Source organism: Osmerus eperlanus, chromosome 1 (assembly GCF_963692335.1).
Source record: "Osmerus eperlanus chromosome 1, fOsmEpe2.1, whole genome shotgun sequence".
Taxonomy (NCBI): Eukaryota; Metazoa; Chordata; class Actinopteri; order Osmeriformes; family Osmeridae; genus Osmerus; species Osmerus eperlanus.
Genome location: NC_085018.1, coordinates 17,155,502 through 17,175,719, shown reverse-complemented (window position 1 = coordinate 17,175,719; position 20,218 = coordinate 17,155,502). Strand labels below are relative to the sequence as shown.

General features: G+C 40.2%; 1 protein-coding gene across 2 annotated transcripts; it reads right to left on the bottom strand.

Annotated features, from left to right (window-relative positions):
* Nucleotides 1–9,568: 9,568 nt before the first annotated feature.
* LOC134022945 (transmembrane protein 88) lies at nt 9,569–14,204 on the bottom strand. 2 transcript variants are annotated; one of them, XM_062464706.1, is made up of 3 exons: nt 13,922–14,204; nt 12,486–12,780; nt 9,569–10,575 (listed from the first exon to the last, which is right to left on the bottom strand). In XM_062464706.1, the coding sequence occupies exons 2-3, from the start codon at nt 12,777–12,779 to the stop codon at nt 10,348–10,350; spliced, it is 522 nt and encodes a 173-aa protein (XP_062320690.1). In that variant the 5' UTR covers nt 12,780; nt 13,922–14,204; the 3' UTR covers nt 9,569–10,347. The 2 variants fall into 2 exon arrangements, with proteins under 2 accessions (XP_062320690.1, XP_062320680.1); XM_062464696.1 differs by having other exon boundaries at nt 9,570–10,575; nt 13,961–14,202.
* Between the last annotated feature and the right edge of the window lie 6,014 nt (nt 14,205–20,218).

The following is a 20,218-nucleotide window of genomic DNA, read 5'->3' as shown; positions in this document are numbered from 1 at the left end:
AGGATAACCAACATTTGTGGACATCATGCTATGCAATGCAGTAAGATGTGGGTGACTATAACTATAAAACCTGTTAACAACTGACTGCATAACTGGATTATATTGAAACTGAGAAAGAAAAAGTAGGAAGGGAGTGAGTAAGCAACAGAGAGTCAGTTGTGTGCAAGCAGTAACTCTTTGGTATTTCAAGAGCTTTGGAATCACCATGCTGTCCTGATACATAGAGGGGTTTTGTATTGGAACATGGAAAATCCTGAAGTGTCACAGTGGAAAGATGACTGGCCACTCCAGTAGACAAGGCTCCCATTGACAAAATCAAACCACAATGACAACCTATCACACAAACACTAACCATGTTTAAATGTCAAAGGTGTCAGATTATCAGTCTTTTTCTACATCTGGCCTTACTGTAAACACAATAACTATTGTGGAATGGAGACAAGGGATGGTCTTTATGGTGCTTCCAGTGACAGTTAACCTTCATGAAAGTAATGGCTGCTCCCTCGGCTGCAGAGAGTCATCTGGGTCAGCCTTCCAGGTATCCACACTCCATCAGTGGACTCTTGCACATGCTGTCCTTCTCCTACTAGCTGGCTGATGTGGTTATGGATGTGACAGATGATAAGAAGGCTGCTGGTGCTATGGAGACGTTTAGGCAGCAGGTCCGCCACTGAAGCCGTGTGTTTACTTTTAGCTGGAATTAATCTGTTTTGAACTCAATTTCTAGTCATATAAATGAGATAGGTTCCATTGGAAAAAGAGATTAAATTCTACTCCATAGGCCTGCAAAAGCAGGGGTAGAGGGAAGAGTGACAGGGAGTGGGAGAGAGAATCAGAGGGAGGAGGGACTGAGTGGCGTTCCCCTGACGTAATATAGACCTGTGAAGTCAGCCTAGCAGATGGGTGATTGGCAATGGGGAAAAAACAGAGCAGAGGAGGACAGAAAGAATGGAATGCTCTGATGAAATGTATGTGTCACACAAAACAATGTGGGATTGTTGACATTTGTCATTCTGTTGTATTTACTGTGACCTTTGGTGAAGGGTACAAAAAACATGAAGTTGACTTTCTGGGTTCTTTTCATAACTAGTTTGCTAGTATACTTTCTATTCAGAGTCTCCTTTGGTGTTTTTAAACAGTAGCCACCTACAGTTTGCAGAGAGATTAAAGCAGAATGAACAGACCAATATTTAGTATATTGAGGAAGTCCTTTTGGAAAGGTCCCTCGTGTGTGAGTGCAATGTAGTTCACATTATTTTGAGCTATTTTACTGCCTTAAACTGAAACATGTATACTTTATACATTGTACTTACATTATTTGCATGTTTCATTACATATACTTAGACATTTATTTTAATATTGAATAGTAGGACTTAATCCATCCATATTATTACTATCAATTTCAATAAAGATGTCCTGTGTAATTACAAAATATCTTTGTTGACCTCGGGAGACAAGGCTGCAACAGGGCAGATTAATTTATTGTAGGTGGGCATTTATCAAAAGCAGTTATCTGGAAAACATCCCAGAGAGATTTCTGTGTGGGTGTCAGGGGAGTAGTTAATTTAGTGCAAACCATGATCATTAATACATGATGGACTAGCTACTTCCTATTCCGATTTCCCATTCCAGTGTGCTCTAAACAGGCAGGCTCTCTATAGATAAAGCAGACAACTGTTTACTTCCCAAGCTGAATTTCAACTAGGTACAGATGCAGCTGCACATGAATGAATCAAATCCATTTCTGTCATTTTCATGCTTAGCACCCTCAAAACCCTCTCCTTTTTTCTGCCATTCTCATACATATAAAAAGTACCTAGTTTGGTCCATCAATATAAACTCTCACTCACACACACGCAGTCACACACACACACACACACACACACACGCACACACACACACACACACACACACATGCACATGTGCACACACACATACAGACACAGACAAATACACAATCACAAGCTGCCTAGCAATGTTTTATAAGTCTTGTACAAAATATAATGAGACAACCATCAGCCACATCACCATCAATAATAAAACGACTCCCAGCACTGTCCATAAAATGAATCAATGAAGGATCAGGAGCTTTCCAATTTCTGCTTACCAAATCTTCTTTTAACTGCTTTGTCATGGTGTGCAAGACCTGATGGAGGCAAGCAGCCAATCACAAGAAAGAATGACAGACAGTACACCTACGCCATCCGGTGACCTATGAAGCACAGCCGGAGGTGTGTAAACACTATCAAATTCTGAGCACTGAAGACAACAGGAGAGCAGTTAATTGTGATTAGCTTGAAATGCTAATCGTATCTCAATTCTCTGGGTAGTTATTGTGCCTTTGGTTGCTATGGGTGTTGGTTGTTCTCAACCCAGAGAACCACGTAAGGAACACAAAAGCTGGTGTTAACACTCCAGCTCAGTCTGACCTATTTATTTACTCTCCACCCGAGCCAGTGGACAAGTCATGATGTCAGAGGACAGGGAATGATGGAATGTATTACAGGAGGCCGGTAACCCGGCCACTGGGCTGTTGAGCGAGAGACAAACATGGTCCCTGTCCTCCCTCCCTTCCCTTCCCTCCCCTTATTGTTTCATGCTGTCTATCGTTCCTCAAGCCCAATTCCCTGGTCAGAGACGTCTGTTCAGTTTAAGCTTTCTAGTTCACACACAGCCATTCTTTAAAAAATCTTTCAGGCTGCATTACTGTCGCTGTGCTTCCTCACGCTGGTTGTTCATGGCGTTCACTAGTTCAGACAGCGTGTTCATTTGTTTCATGCCTCAGAGTCTCATGCCTTCTTTTACATCGGTGAATTGTGCCTGTACATGCAAGAGGGCATTCGTGTTATGACTCCTCTCAGCAGAAGCCTAAACAAGCCGCAATTAAACTACAAAAACACTTTTACAGACACAGCGACAATGTTCTACAGTACAACGTGTACAAATAAATGACTCGTTGTTGGGTTTATATGTAAAAGGTCCAGTATGTAATTTAGTTGTAGTGCATAGGTGTTTGTTCACCCATGATTCATGAAACTAGTCCAGTGTAGATGCACACATCAAAGGTGTGTATGTGTGTATACGGTAGCTTGTTTCTCCAGATGTGGCCAGGTGTGCGAGGAGGAATTGTGTGTGAGTGTGTGTTTATACACTGTGTATCTGATGACAGCAACCTTGACAGGCCAGCAGCTGTTGATAGATGTGACAACGTTTCATACGGGCTCTTCTCATCCTTCAACACGCCATTTGTTTCTGTCATACATCACCTCCTGTTGTCTTTCCCTCCTGGCCCTCTGCCTCTCCTGAACTTTTTTCTTTCATCTTTTTCTTCTTCTCTGTCTCTCTACCCTAGGGGACTGGAGGATCTAGCTCTACTCATCTGAGTGGCAGGACTTTAGTGTGATAGGCAGAGAGAGAAACTGTGTTTATTTATGGCTGTTTGCTACTTGTCTGCTGTGCTGTGTTCGCACAGAAATCCCCAAGGGCTAGATGTGTGTATGTGTTGCTGTGTGTATGCGTCTTGTAAGCGTGTGTGCCTGTAAACAGATAGGGCTTATCCCTTTGCTATGTTTACCCTGGAGCACATGGGAAGCTCCATGTTGGTCTACCTGTCTTAGCTCTGCATCGCCTCAGTCAGCCAATCAAGTCACCTTCACTCTGGATGGATTAGCTCTCCATCACAGACAGGACAGCACAAGAGACTATTTTGAGCCAAAGGGAAATCTCGCTGAAGTATGTGTGTTTGAGAAAAGTGACTCTTTGATGGATAATTTAAAAGTCAAGATGTCCCACTCTTAGTCTCAGCAGCAACAGTTATGTTCCATTACCAATCCTGAAATGTTGTCTGTGTAGGTCTATGATTTATAAATAAATATCACACCCGGTCAATCACCGTTTTATTTGAAACCAAATTAAGTTGGTTCACTTTCCCGGAAGTATGCCTCCTAAATTTATATGCGTTTGGATGCTTACGATTAATTACATTTTCGAAATAATGTATTGCTATTTTTAACACATATAATCAAACATAGTGTAAGTTAGCACAGTATGTTTAACATACAGTATGTTTCAATGTGTGCTTCTTGCTTGGTGCTGGGAGCAGTTCTATCTGTTTTTAGATGTTCTGCTTCACAGAGAGTTACATTTCCTCATTGAATTTGACCGCATTGACCCCCTTCAGCTTTCTCTATTCAGGGTTGTACTTTTCATCCACATCGCTAAATAACAATGTTTTATAGTAGAAACAGCAGACAATGTGAGATTGTACTCTACCCTGAACATTACAATCGCTGCAGTATTCATACAGCATTCCTTATCAATTAACATTCAAATAATGTGGGACTGTTGACTCAACAAAAGTTAACTGACTATGAAATAACCATATCCACTGCCACCATAAACAGGATCACATTTTTCTAAAGATTCCTCTAGACATTGTTGTTGGTTTCTGATTCTCATGTCTTACTAGCATGCACAGCCTGGCAACATCCTCAGTTACGGGGCTCCAAGCCTGAGCCTCAGGTTACACCTGCCCTGGCCTCATCATGTAGCTCTAACATGGAGTACCACATCACAGTACAGGGATATGGTGGACTTATTTCACTGGATTACAACTAGTAATGTATTGGTAAATACCTCAAAAAGGGCATGGTAGTGGTTTGAGTGAGTTGTTAGTTCACTATTGCTCTTCAATAAAACTTTACAAGCCAGTGTCACTGTCTGACTCTCAGATAGAGCCATAGATATATAATCCTCTCTATATAAGACCTTTCGTGTGCCTGTATGAAATCTAGTTCAAACCTAATTTGACAACTGCAGTGTGTCACCTGCTAGAGTATTAGAAACACTTAGAAACGAGCGATTATCGAATAGCCATCTCAAGACCACACACAGTTACAAACATCACCTGGAACAGGATTGAAAAAAGAAGAAGACACAAATTAAATTACATTTAGCAAAAGGCAGAGTTTTACAAAAATGTTTGGTAAAAAAAGAGTGAGTATTAAGAAGAAAATGTAATAGAAGTAATGAAAGGAACGGCAGGAGAAAGGGAGAGAGAAAGACAGAGAGGGATTACACAATGTTCAACTGTGTGACAGCCTTTTTTCTCTCCGGTGGGGGTAATGAGAGAGTGAATGTGGTGGACACAGGGGGGCGATGTCATTGTGATGACAGGTTAATTTGGGGTCTTGAAATAGAGGAAAATGGCTGAAAGATTGGCAGGCATCAGAAAAGGAATAGGCAGTACTCTGTGGGCAGCAGAGAGAGAAAAAGCTTACAGCAGGATAAAAACCCCAGCCGAGAGAGGGAGGAAAGAAGATTTAATAGGCAGAGGTTAGAAGGAGAGAAAGGATGCTGGATGATTGTGAACAAGAGGACATAGATGTTTCTTTTGCTTGGGGAGTAGGACAGAGAAAGGGTGAAAGGCAAAGATTATTTTCCAATTTTTGAAGGGAGAGAGATAGGTAGGTGATAAGAGAAGGTGGGGCTAGGAGATAAAGATGGCAAGTACTGGCATAACAGTAATTTTCTGCAGCAGAATATTAGAGATTGGCAGCTGAGAGCGTAGTCGGGAGTGGAAAATGGAGTGAGAGAGCATTATGTACACGGCCCCCAGGGCAGAATCATTTTCACTAGAGAGCCTAAGAGAGTGCAGTGAAGAGGAAGGAGAGAGCGATAGAAAGAGGGAAAGGTAGAAATAGGGGTAGCAAGAAGGAGGGATAGAGAGAGAGAGAGAATGGTGCTGTGGAGGACTTTCATAACAATGGTGTTCCAACCATTGTTATTACACCTTTTGCTATCAATAGAACTTGTAATATCTCGAAAACAGTGTTCTATTCCTTTTTCACACCATAGAATAATCACAAAAGTACAACATGTAAATTGTAATTTGTGACAATGTGCACCTGATTATGAATTATATAGACGTTGCGTGTGATTAGATGATTATGTCTGTTGGAATTGGTTCAAATCATACTATGATTGTGACATGAGAACACCTGATCGTGTAATCATGATGTGTGGTTTTCAGCACTGTTTGAGCTCTTTTTATGCTTTCAAGCTCTCTCCCATGAGAGATCTTTTGAGAAAAGGACCTTTGAATTCTATTTCTTTTAGCTTTCTTGGATCACTGAGCCCCAGAGATGGCAAAAGTACACGCATCCTTAACTCAAGTAGAAGTACAGATACTCATGTTTAAGAGTTGAAGTACTGACTACACTTTTTCACTCAAGTTAAAGTAAAGAAGTGTGGGCTCTGACATATACTTAAGTAAAAATTAGCCATTACTACTACCTGTTTTAATGTCATGCTGGTAACTGGACCTCACATCATATTAATACAATAATACAAAAAGACACTGTAGACACAGTGCATTCGCCAGGAATCCTTTTTGACACAGACAATTTCGAACATCTCCCTCATAAATGGCCATGGGTGATCAGGAATGTCTCTATTCTCAGCCATGTCGACATTGCTAGCTCCCTCTGTCTCATCCATGACATACTTTTTTTCACACACACAGTGAAAGGAGAGGAGAGAGGACTAGAGGGGAGAGGAGAACAGAGAAGCCTAAAAAAGATTAGATTAAAGCAGAGCAGAGTACAATAGAGTACCGTAGAGTAGAGATGCTCCGATCAGGTTTTTTGGTGCCGATCACCGATCACCGATGACTGAAATCAGTATCTGCCGATCCGATAATACCGATCACCGATCACGGTGTCGATTGAAGCATTCTATTTATTGTGTAGCATTATTTATGAAATAAATTATTCTTAACAACATTGGTATTGTATTTTAAGTATTCAAATTACGAGACGAGAGAGTATCATGAATTGACAACCATTCTATTGCAGGGAACCTGCAACATTCCAGTGTAGAAGCTCTCTCGCTTACTATAAAATGTGTAAATAATAATAAATATTCAAATAATAATAAAAATATAAATCTTTAAATAAAAATCAGAACAATAGAATCACATGTGCAACATTCCACTCTCTAGAAGCTCTCAAGAGAACTTGGAGCTTATAACAGATATTTGTGTAAAACATTTAAGAAGTGAAAGTAGAAAAAGAAGAAAGAAAGAAAAATAAATAGTGAAGTAAAATACTGATGCCTTCTACTACTACAAGTACAGTAACAAAATATTTGTACTTTGTTACTTCCCATCTATGCTGAGCCCCTGCTATGACCCATTTGGTACACTGTCAGCTTTAAATGGTGATGTTGTCTGTCCCCCCCCCCAAGAAGCTCCTTCTGCCCTACAGGTCTGTACCCATTCTTGGCAACAGGGGTGAAAAGCATAATTGGTGGAGTGGGTTTTAGCAAAGCTTATGAGACAAACTTATTAATTGGGCCAATTAAAAAGCTTCATCATCCTCAAGGAAATGTCTGCTCCTTTGACAGTGTGTTGTCAGAATGCCTCACCGCCCATCTGATTAACTGAGGTAATTATCCCTCCATGTTCCAAGCCCCAAGCACCAGGAACTTGGCCACATGACACTGAGCAATTTGGGATTTTCTTTTTAATGCAAATGCATCAGTGTAAAGAGCTACTAGTTATTCCCTTGTGGAACTTCATGTCGGCTAATTCCAGGCAAGGCAGTGGCACTGTACAATAATGATGTTTCAACAGGTAGACACACAAAACACACACACATACAAACTCAAACACACTTACGTTCATGCATAAACCTGTGTACAGGGGGGGGGGCAGCTGGATGTACTTTATAATGCATACCAGCTCTCAAACATACATACACACGCTCAGAAACACACCTGTGTAAAAGGGGGTGGGGCATGGAATGTTTCGTATACTTGGAGCTGTGTAAGCAGGATGATGGAATCGCACACTCCTCCATGTAGAATCGGAGCCTCGGTGAGAAAGTAAGATGAAGGTGCTGTGCTAAAGAGCTGTGCAAGAGCGGCTACATGAGCTATACCTTTGAGGAGGTGCTGAAGGGGGCTGCTAGAGATGTCATCCTTGTGAGTTGCGATGAGGCTGTGAAGTAATTCTTGGGAAACTGAGAGGAGAAGAGAGTGAAGTGGAGTTGGAGAGGGAGCGAGAGAACAAGAGGAGGGATGAGGTGAAAGGACTCAGACAGGAGGTGAAACCACAAATAATTGCTGATACGCTGAGCTCATACACCCTTTCCTAGATGCGTAAAATGAACTGTACACCCACACACCCGGGGTGCCTTGTGTACAAGCACACTGATGTTACCATGCTATATTTTGATGTATTGTCTGTATCACACAGAGGCATACAGTATATGTGTGTCCTGTATGCTTCTTTGAGATGTGGCCAGGGTCATGCAAGTGTGGAGGTGCTGGTCTTGGCAGGAATTAACTGTTTCGAGTCTGGGTTTTATGCACTCAGCAGTGGAAGCAGACAGCTCAATTATTCATAATCTCTGCTGCTCTCTATGCCCCAGACAGATGTGGAATAACATAGCAGAATTACACACACACACACACACACACACACACATGCATACAATTAAACTCTCATGGTGTGGCCTGGCCACATCAAAGACCAATGTAAACAGCAAATGTGTATGTTATTCTACCCTCTTTCTCTCCCTTCCTCTCTCCTTCTCTCTCCCTTGCTCTCACTCCCTGTAGATGTTTGAACTGGACATGGGGCCAAGGTAAATTAATGCTACATGGTGATACGTTTGTAATTTAATAATTGCAAACCTTACTCACACCAACCTCACTTTTCATGATGAAGAAATCCTGTTAAATCCCTTAAATGTCTATTCCACAGTGTATGGTGTTATTGCTTCATTGTAAATAAGGATCAGATCACACACACACACACAAGGTCCATACATAATTTCAGTTTCACAAAATCATTTACATGACCGCTAATGTCTTTCTCCCTCATTTATGTCGTTCTGTTGCCATGGCAAATACCCAATGACTCCCAGTCGTCATGGTGACTAATCGGTGTGGCATCTGAGGGTAGAGAAGACATTAGAAATTAATTCAAGTTATAATATGTATTCTGGGTGTAAACTCATGGAATTGGATTTATACAAAAGAAGGCAGTCATGTTTGCTAAGCTTTACTGTTTTATCTTTTGAGTTACCAAGTCAGCCAGTTTAGAACTCATTTCAATAACTTCTTTAAATATTGTCCTACATTGGTCCTCGGTTACTTGAAAGTGAACCATAATAAGTAGAACGTGATCTCTATTAATAACAAACATCACTAACATTATCAAAGCACCACTAATACATACTCCACACATAATTACATCTAAGTGATATAATAGCATTTAAATTACTTGTTTTTAAATCGTCTCTAAGCCCAAGCTGACACCTAAAAGTCACCCCAATTAGCCTCTACTATCTGTCAAATGAGTCCTTTGAGAAGTGAATCAGCCATAGTAATAGCCAAATCACAGTCCTGGCATTTCAACATCAATTTCCTCTTCCATGGCCTCAATTAAAGAAAATCAACAGCCATGCATCCATGCGAGCCTTGTAATGTGATTAATTAGTGTTGGGTATGTCATTACAGAGATTTTGTGCAGAAACGCAATATAGATGAAGTAGATGAAGTAATCATGAGTCATTTGTTTATGCATATGGGTTTATTTGATTAAGAAATGAAGACCCAAAATGTGAACGGTTAATGACACAAATAAGCACACACCAGGTGGTGTAGTAGACACTAAATAAAATTGTATGCTAATTCTATTCTGTCCCTCTAACACAGGATAAGAGATAAGCGACTATAAAGACAGCAAGTCATTAACATGTTCATGTTCACTGAGAGTTTGTGGGAAACTACTAAAATACCTCAATCTGCAAAAACAAATATAACTTGCCAATGGCTTCTCTACCCTTGCATTTCAGAATGAAATATTATACATTAACTAATTATTCTACATGCTACTAAGATACACAACAATATCCATTAACATTACAGATAATAGATACATACAAAACCACAGACAGTATATGCTTGTATGCTCAAACAATCTTTTTACTAACTCTTCCTTTAAAGCTGTAAAGCATTTGCTCAGTCAAGTTGTCCTTTAAAGGCTACAGACAACTTAGGCTCTTAGTCTTTTAAAACACTTGACTGGATCACATTTTGATTACACATTCTTTACGGGTGGGACACTTTATACATTTAAAAACATCGCCAGATCCCAAATCAAACCCTGAGCCCGCACCCTATGCTCTAATGGCAACAATTCTAACTAGTCAATCATAAAACAATCCAGATCTTCTCAGATGCAAAGGCAGAAAGGCTTCAAACTTCATTTGGAACCAGCCCCTCTCCTGCTGACAGTTCAATTCCTCATATTTTCCTCTTTTTGAAAGCGCTTTTTGATCAGACCCAGGCACGGACATTGCCTGCCCAGTCCAGGATTCTCCCACGGTACCAGGCCCGTGTGATTGGTTGAAACAGCAGCAGGAGCCGCAGCCTCCGAAGCAAGCCACAGAAAATGGCCGCCGCCACGACCACCAGCGGTGACATCATCACAAAGCCCAGAATGATGAGGGCAGAGCAGCTGTTATCATCAAGATAATGGCAGATAGGTAATTTGGAGTCTAGAACCTGTTATTATAGAGGGAGAGAGTTGTTATGCAACATAGTACCACACAGAGATATCACTCCAGACAGAGAGACTCCATGGATAGTGACACTCGTATTGCTATGTTACACAGCATGTCAATTAATTGTTTAAGGTAAGGTGAAACAACTGGGCATGCTTAATCTTTTCGAAACAGGTGGATGGAAGTGAGTTTGTGTGTGTGTGTGTGTGTGTGTGTGTGTGTGTGTAGGTGGGTGGTGGTAGTAGTACTAAATAGGATCCATGTGGGTAGTGGGGTGTGACAGACTTTTTCCCAGCATCCCTTCACAGTTCAGATATGAGACAGCCCACAGCTGTCAATAAAACCTCTTAGCAGTCAGTCACCTGAGAGGCCCAGGGAAGATAGTAGGATTGAAATTAAAGGGCTTTTTTAAAATTCTAATTATTAACTAAACTGATAATTTACTCTTTAAATAAAGGGAAATAAGTAGCATTAACCCCTAACCCTAAATATACAATAAAGACAAACACAATAGATGGTGGCGCATTTGTATCATACACTTTCCACTCACATTCATATTGTTCCTACTGATGCAGAGAAATATTAGTGGTCAAGTATGTGGCTAAGAAAGTTAGCTAAGAGTTAGCTCACCAATATTCAGCTACAAAAATGACAAACAGCAAAATTCTAAAAGAAGCAACTGAGTCACATTTCACTGTCCTACATTCCTGACAAAGACACCCAAGGCCACTGGCAGCATACCAACCAGATGGGAAAGAGGTAAGGAAATACAGTGCAGTGGCCTGTCTAAAGGTTATTTGTGATGTCAAGCCAGCCAAGGACAACAGCTGTAGATCTCAGGAGATGGTTCAGCTTCATTATAGCATTTATTAATGTGTCAGCAGTCTGTTTCATCAATCTGGTCTCAGTGGGGGACTGGAAGAGGACCTCCCCAGAATATAAATTGTGATGCACTGTTACATTTAGTTTGAAATCTAATCCTTGTCTAGAGTACTTCTATGAATGGGTGGAAAGATTAGTCAAATCCACCTACATTAGGCATCGTAGTGTCCATTTATTATTTATATTATATATTTGATTGTTGAATAGTAGATACGCATAAATACAGAGCTGTAAGTTTAATTCAACAATTTAGGGTCATAATTTAGTTTCCCCCTCTGGGTCAAATAATGTTCTATCTATTTCCTTCAGTCGTGGCCAAAAGTATTGTTTGTGACACATTTTGTGTTTTGCAAAGTTAGCTGGTTCTGTATTTGTATATATTTTTTCACATGTTTCTATGGCATACTGGAAAACAATAATATGCATTTCATAATTTTAAAGGCTTTAATTGGCAAAAACATTCAATATATGCAAAGAGTCTCCACCCCCCCCCCCCCCCCAATCAATCTGCTCTTATAATCCAATCACAATGACCTGACTAGAACTCGTTCACACTTTCCCTTGTGATGATTATCTGACTGAGTGAAATGATGTTAGCTAGTTATTTTATGTCAGGGCCCAAAAACTGTGAAACATGAGGTTTTGTGTATTAAAATGCATCTGATCACTCTGCACAAACAATGTGAATCAACACCACAACAACTGAGGCAGCAAACTTTGCAAACACAAAATGTATGTCACTGCCAACACTTTTGGCCATGACTGTAGCTCTTGTACAGTGAGTTCCAGGAGTCAATGGAAAACTAAAACCAATACCCCCACTCTTAAAACTTAGGCTTGTTCAGAGAATCTTTGCAGGCATATCTTCAACACTTTGTCAACTAAAGTCCCATGAAGAATCAAATAGCATCCCTCAACTGAAGGAAATAATGAATGGTCTATATACTGCATAGTGTGTGAATTTGACTTTATTTGACAGCTTATTAGATGAGAGGAGCATAGTGAGGATAGGAGTTGAACTTAGCTCACCCGTGAGTGACATAAGAAGCCAGCGTAGAGGAGCAGAGACGCAGGCAGCAGGACCAGGGTGAACACAGCCAGCAGGAGCAGGACACACATCAGCCCAATACCCACATTCCACAGAACCAGCCCTGTCCCGAAGGCCAAGCATCCACACCTCCCTCGACGGCTGCCCCATGCACTGCCCTCGCTGTGGGCCACGGGAGGAGTTAACATCCGCACACCCTCCCCCACCCAGAGCTCCTCCTCCTTCTCCTCCTCACTCGACCCTCCTTCATCCAGGTCCACGTCGACTCCACACATCCTGGTAGAGAGAGAAGAAAAGTAGGAGGAGAGATGGCCGGAAGGGTGAGTTGGACGAGAGAAAAGGGAGAGAGACATTGTTGGAGGAAGGAGAAAAAGATGAAGGGAAGACTATACTGACAGTTTAAGCACTTTGACCGTTTACAGTGCAGTTTAATATGGTTTACATTCTTTGTTTTATTTCTACTTGGACCATCTTCTGGTAAAATGAAATGTTCTTCTGGATTAATAAAGTTGAATCTATACTATTGGCCTGATCTGGCTTGGGCCTGATCCTACGTTAAACAGACAGACTGATGCACAAAAGCTGAAGAATTAAATTAAATAAATTAAGGGAAAAAAAACAAATCCAGATTTTTTTTAACCTCCTTGCTTTTTAAAACAGTTCAATCCTGCATCTGATGTCCCCCCTCTCCTGTCTTCCTCCTCCTCCACTCAAGTCTCTGCTGCTTTAGTTGCAGCCAACTCACGCATATGAGGAAACATTTCCTTGTTTTGCTATTTTAAATTATGGATAAATTCAGGGTCGAATGAATGTGTGTCAATGGGCTGTAGAAAGGGGAAGCAGGCAAAACGAGAGAGGGAATAAAGGAATAAAGGGACAAATGATACAATGGGATAAATGATACATTTTATTAATTTAAAAGCCATTTAAATTGTATCTCTTGAGGCAAATTTAGAGAAAATACATCCGAAGGTCCGTCCAGTCTTGTTTGTACCCCCACCTTCCCGGGCAAGTGGGGGGGCACACCTCCTGCCCTTTCCCCCGCTCTTGCTTTTTGAATCGATAACATTGATCGATTCTGACTGCCACTGCCAAGACCCTGATTGATCTGTCATTCCCAATTCAATCAGACACCTTTTACCGATCTGGTGCTGACCACCATGTACAAACGCAGGTCCAGTCTGGAATGATGTTAATTACCATAAAAATAGTTTTAAACCACTACTAATAATTAACAGATGTACTGCCCTTATTGGTAATATCTATATAGACCTAATGCTAAACGATTTATTTTATTTTGCTAACACATTTATGCATATTTTTCAATTTGTAACACAGCTGCAGATATTTTCTTTTGACTTTACATAATATTTTTTAAATTAGGATTAACAGCCAATTAATTTATCAAGAATTTTACCTGAAATTCCCTCGTCGGTTAAAAGTGTAGTCTACCCACCTTTCACTGTTTGTATCAGAGATGTCTCTCAAAATTGTTGACCTCTGGAACTCTACCTGATGATACCAGAACCAATCCCTCAAATCCCACGTTTATGATAGCGAAAAAGGAACGAACATTGCCTTGCCTATGTACCTTCGCTACTGTATCATAGCGGTGCGCGCATGCTGAGTGTGTAGACTGTGCGTTTGTATGTGTGCGCGCCCCTGATTTTCACCGCGTGCTTTGAGAAATCTAGTCTGCAATGCACACATCGCTTGTACTGTCCTGTCCTAGAATATGGATTTGACACGCTTGCAGTTTGAGAGAGCGATTTCAGGGACAGGCGACGAATAGCAATGGCTGGATTTGCATGCACATGTTTTAATGACTATTGCCATGCACTTTTCAATCGATTAGATGTTTAGAGTTTAACCTCGTTTTACCAGCTTATCCTTCCAACCCCAAACATACTACATTTCCTTTCCCTTTGACAAATAATGATTGAAACAGTTGGTTTAATTCATAAGTAATGAACCTCAGAAAATGTGCTACAGGACCAAAAAGCAGCTCAGCACAGACTACATCACTTCCTGTTTCCCATTGGCAAATTGGTCCACACAGAAAACAAGTTGTGGTGGACAATCCCTTTTAGACTGCTATTTGACCTCCTCCTTTCCTCTTCCCCCCCTTGTAGTGATGGGCATTCCGGCTCTTTTTCGTGAGCCGGCTCGTATGGCTCAGCTCACTAAAAAGAGCCGGCTCTTTTGGCTCTCTAACGGCTCTTTAAAAAATACATGTTTTAACTATGAATTTGACTATGATAGGTGTGAAAACAATTTGAATTAAATTATTAAATGAAATCATACTCGACCGTAACCACATATCTTAAAAAATGCATTGATTTGTCATGGCTCTCCTCCGAGTTTTGACTACTCTCTGACTGTGTGAGTTGGCTCGGCCCTCCCTCATGCAGGATTGACAGGAACAGAATGTGAGGACGATCGTGTGCGCCTTTAAGCCTACAAGTATTTTTTTGTTGTTCTTTGAATGAGTCAATTATTGGGTGTGCTTTGCCTTCGGCAAGGGCACAACCTTTGTTCTCTCACATATATATTATTATTGTGAGAATGCTGTTAAGCATTCTCACTATTGCTTTTCAACTTCTCAGTTCTTCCGCCGTTTTTTGGCCTTTAACTCGTTCTGCATACTTTAACCGATTCCTACAACTTTTGTATCAAAACGTTCAGCTCCTTCAGGAGATGATGGCTATGACTTTTGGTATTTCTCACTTTTATACTTTTTAAGACATTAAGGTTTTTGTGCAAATTATTCTCCCGTTAAAAGTAATGGTAAATCCTTTCAAATCATTAAAAAGCTTCCTCCTCTTTCAAACGTAACTACTTCAGCTTACTTTCAGCTAGAGACACCATTCAACCTTTAAAATGTTCACAAGACATTCAGCTATTCCCAAATGATTCAGCTTTTTCAAATGTTCAGCCAATTTTGAATTATGACAGTTTGAAATACATTAAAATGTTTGCTCCTTCTTTCTGATATTCAACTAATTTGTCAAACAAATTCCTCTAACGTTCATATAGTTTAACTTACAGAAACAAGTTATACCTTAAAATGTAGGAAAAATTGTCCTCTTTCAGCCAATGTAACTACTAAAGAGCTCACATTTACAGATTTTCAGCTATGAGCCTTGAAGCGAGAGCAGCCTTTCAAATTCTCTCACTAACTTCAATGGAGAGGTGAGTAAAATCAGTCAGAGAAAGCAAGAAGGAACAAGATTTTGAAACTGCCGATAGAGTCGTATTTCTGACCGCACAGACATATAAAGGACATCTCTGGTTTCGGCAGAGTCTTGGGTCTCGGAAAATATCCTTATATTTTGGATTGGACGTATAGTTTTGCGTCTAGGTCAACTTGTTTGAGGTGTGGATGCTAGGTAAATGTTCGTTTTTCTCTCTGCCTAGCTCGTTAGCTATCACAGCTGCGCCATCACCGTGGCAACCAAACAAACAAGCACCAGGAAAGCAAAAGGAACACGTTTTTGAAACTGCAGGTAGAGTCGTATTTCTGACTGCACAGACATATAAAGAATATCTCTGGTTTCGGCAGAGTCTTGAGTCTCGGAAAATATCCTTATATTTTGGATTGGACGTACAGTTTTGCGTCTAGGTTATCTTGTTTGAGGTGTGGATTCTAGCTACATTTCTCTTATTCTCTGCTTTCAGCGCGTTAGCAATCATAGCTGCACCATCACCGTAACGACAGACACGCACCACTCAGTCTCTCACACAGGTGATTGGTACGTTTACTTGACCATGAGAAACACGATTACTAGCAATTGTCGGTTTATGCCAATAATATGATTACTCCGTTTACATGTGTAATTAGTTATGCGATTACTCAATAAACGCGTCTACATGATTCTTTTTTATTAATCGTTGTATGCTCCACGGACAAAACTTGCACCATCATCCTTCTGCAACAAAGTGTCGCCGTGTCTTCCTGTATCGGCTCTACTGCTGTATGTTTCATTCCATCAACACATTGAATCCTACTAAGAAAGCCGAGTAAACGCACTCAATGGTAGGCTACATCTGCTACTGCTATTACTATCCCAACTATAATTTCAGCTGTTAAAACGATAATATTCTTGTTCCGACTAGCTAGCCTACTTCTTCTGTTTAACAGTTCAGCTTTCAGCTTCTCCCGCATTGTAGGCTATTTTAGCTCTTAGCTTTGTTAAGATGATGCAGATGATGCAGTTCAGCTTCCACACTGCCTCTTTTGTGTGACTCACACATTTTTGAAATTCATTTCAGCTTGCGGGTATTTTCTCATTTCTCACTTTTATACTTTTTAAAATATTAAGGTTTTTGTGCAAATTATTCTCCCTTTAAAAGTAATGGTAAATCCTTTCAAATCATTGTTGGAATGCTGCTCCAGCCCCTTTCAAAAATACCTTTCGGTTGCTTTGAAGCTTCAGCTTATAACTTTCTACTAAATTTTCACTATTTTCAGCTTTTTTAGCATGGTCAGCTATCCCCATTCAGGTTTTCAGCATTCTCACTGCTGTTTCGCAGGAACAGCCTTTTCTAGTTATTATTCTTTTTGCCCCCCTAAAACTCAGTCAATATTTGGCCTACATAGACAAAGTAGGTGTCAAAAGTTTCGTCTTGGTAGCGATTGAGTTGCTTCTATTGGAATTTACGTTCCGTTGCATGGTTTAGGCTGAAGTTAAGTTTTTGTGGCGAAAAGTGAAGCTAACGGTGGCTAATTTGCTAGCCACAGTCACTGACGTTACTAACGTCACTACGTCACGAAAACACGTGTGACTACCTTTGGCAGAACATTCGTTTCGCATCTGTTAACTTGGGCGATAGCTAGGCTAACTATAGCTTTACTGCAAGGCAGCTGCAGAAACGCCACAAGCAAAGAGGCCAGGGTGATAACTATTTACTCATTTTACTTTGTGATATGACACACAATTGTCATGTGTAATGTACAGTATAAGCTGATATTATTAAGGAAGTAAATCTACTTTCGGAAACAGTAGTCTACTATTTCACTGAAGTATTAGCATCATGACATTAGCCTGTGTTGCCCGGGCAACACATACTACAGTGGTCTATGATGTAGCGTTATCTGTTTTCAATCATTAAAATAAACATTCCTCACATATACATTTTTGTTGTAGGGTTTATTCTGACATTGGTAAACGATTTGTTGGTGAAATTACCATTACCTGTGGTTTCAAACCAGTGTAGCTCACTGCAACGCTGTAGCTTACATGAGACACACTACAAAAACATCTACACTACATAGCTGTTTAGGAAGTCAAACGGCGACAGAACATGTTCGGCACTCCCCTTACTTAAATCAAAAGTCTATCTAACTACTAACCTGAACTTCATTGCCACAGCCTAAACGTTGTCAATCTGTTCATGAAAATAATTAATTTCATCTTAAACCATACAACGGAACGTTAAATCCAATTCAACCAACGCAATCGCTACCAAGACGAACACAGCAGTAGTCTAGTACTGTACCGTAGTAGTACAATTTACCGGGGCAGCTTCTCCACACACGGCTATATCGCATTTTGCGTTGTTACTGACAATGATCGCTACCAGTGAGCTTTTTATGAATGAGCGATTTTCCACTAAATAAATGTCAAGCTTATTTACGTTTTGGGGGGCATATTTTCAGTTAGCAGATGGTACTGTTTGAATCGCGATTCCATCTTCTACTGCCGGGTAACGTGGTAGAATAATCTTCAAAGGGGGTTCTTTATTAATGAATTAATGCAATGAGTAGGCTAAATGCCTGAAAATATCCTGAGAAGGGAAAAACTTAAAATGACGTTTAAGTCATAGAGATTAGGTCAATTTTTACACCGGTCTGCCAAATTTATTCATTTTGATTCAACGATGAGGCTGCCTCTTGCAGGGGAAATGAGAAGACATCTATTTCATTCTACACTTCACTGTATTTTCAGTTGTAAATGAGCAGCAAAAAAAAAAAGCTTTTAAATCTATGTCATCTTTATAAATAATAAGTATGCATTTTTATATAAAATATACAGAAATATCAGTTGTAAAAATGTCATTCAAAAACGGACCCCTGTGCAACCGACGCAAGCAAGCACACCCTACAATTTCCCCAGAAATTGTACCCTCTCTAGTTTTAAATACAATTAAAATGAATTATTTCATAATCATTTAGTTTTTATAGGCTGTATTAATCTATTAAAAATAGAGTCGGCTCTTCAGATATGCGAGCCAGCTCCCGACGTTCACCTTCAAGAGCCGGCTCTTAGAGCCGGATCGTTCGCGAACGACCCATCACTACCCCCTTCATAGTATGCTTAGAAGATTGCTCTGCATCTCTCTCTCTCTTTCTCACAAATGACCACTCTGAGATAAGGAGTTGATCGATTTGTTGTTTGTTTCACCAAAAAGATAGACAGCAACCTTTCCCTTTTCACTTAAGCTCAATTTAATCACCTTGAAGATAGGGAAGGAAGGAGGACTCGAAGACAAGTGAAAGAGAAGAGATGGACTTGAGATAAAGCAGAAGGGGGAAGGGGGGGGGGGTTGGGAGAGATGAGCAAGGCATGAAACAGGATGAGATTTTACTACCTCAAATTTTACATCCTGGGCTTAAGAAATTAATGGTTAATATCCCATGCTTGTTGGAAATGATAATTACGGTTTGAGATTTAGGAAGATTTAGAAAGAACTGAAGCAAGATAAGATCGTTAGAAATGTCATTTTGCTGTGTGTAACTGCTCTGTGGAGTCTCCCATACAATCATTGACTTGTGCTGACATCTTATGTTTTTTTAGGTAATCTCCAACACAGCCACCTTTGTCTCTATTCCTTGTTATTGAATCAAATGTTGACAGCTCAAGCTAACTCCCTCACTGGCAGGCATGCACATACACACATTCATATCAGTGCCCAAGGCCTCCCTTCTCCCTAAAGCAGTAACCCTACTGTGTCTGCTTGTTCTGTGTTGATGTCTACTGATTTCTCCGCAGGGCATTGCGGGTAGCCAGTCACATGAATCGACAGTCAATCTCTCTCTTTCTCTCTGTCTCTGACCCAGCTTAGCCAGGCTTTTAGCTTCAACTCTATTCGTCCTCCATCTAGTTACAGTGTTCTAGTCTGAGGTTGCCATGACAATTCAACACAAAAGTCTTTCGTAAGTGGTTTTGTAGGTCAGAATTACTTTGTTAAAATAAAATAAAATGGTTTTTAACCTTTAATCTTTTACATTTACATTTAGTCATTTAGCAGACGCTCTTTTGCTACGGAAAAACTATGGTTTACAAGTTAGAAGATGTGATGATGATAGGGATTCTTATTTTGTGTGTGTGTACATGTGTGTGATAAGTAGGTATTTTAATGAGCTGCATTTGTGCTGCTTTAAAGTAGTTCCGTGCATGATAGTCTGTCTCAAATCACCCGTGTCCATGGTGACAACTGTCGGCAATGAAGAGCTATGAAAAAGATCACACAGAACACAAACATAACAAAAACAGTGGTTATCTAGAGAAAGATGGTTCAGATGACTTACGGATGAGAGGTAAACTATTTATCTCCTGATCACATATTACTATGCATGCAGAATTATCTTTTTTTTAAAGTATGTTTTAATACTTATGCTATGTACACATGCTTATATATATATTTAGTTTTTCTGCCTGTGTCCGTATAGTTGTCTTCCCTTCCTTGCTATATTCAGGTAGCACTTTCTTCC

What these genes read in the sequence shown, in the direction of transcription:
- LOC134022945 (XM_062464706.1), bottom strand. Translation starts at nt 12,779, where the DNA reads ATGTGTGGAGTCGACGTGGACCTGGATGAAGGAGGGTCGAGTGAGGAG. An exon ending in GCTTCTTATGTCACTCACGG is followed by an intron (nt 10,576 to 12,485) that starts GTGAGCTAAGTT and finishes CTATAATAACAG; the next exon opens with GTTCTAGACTCCAAATTACC.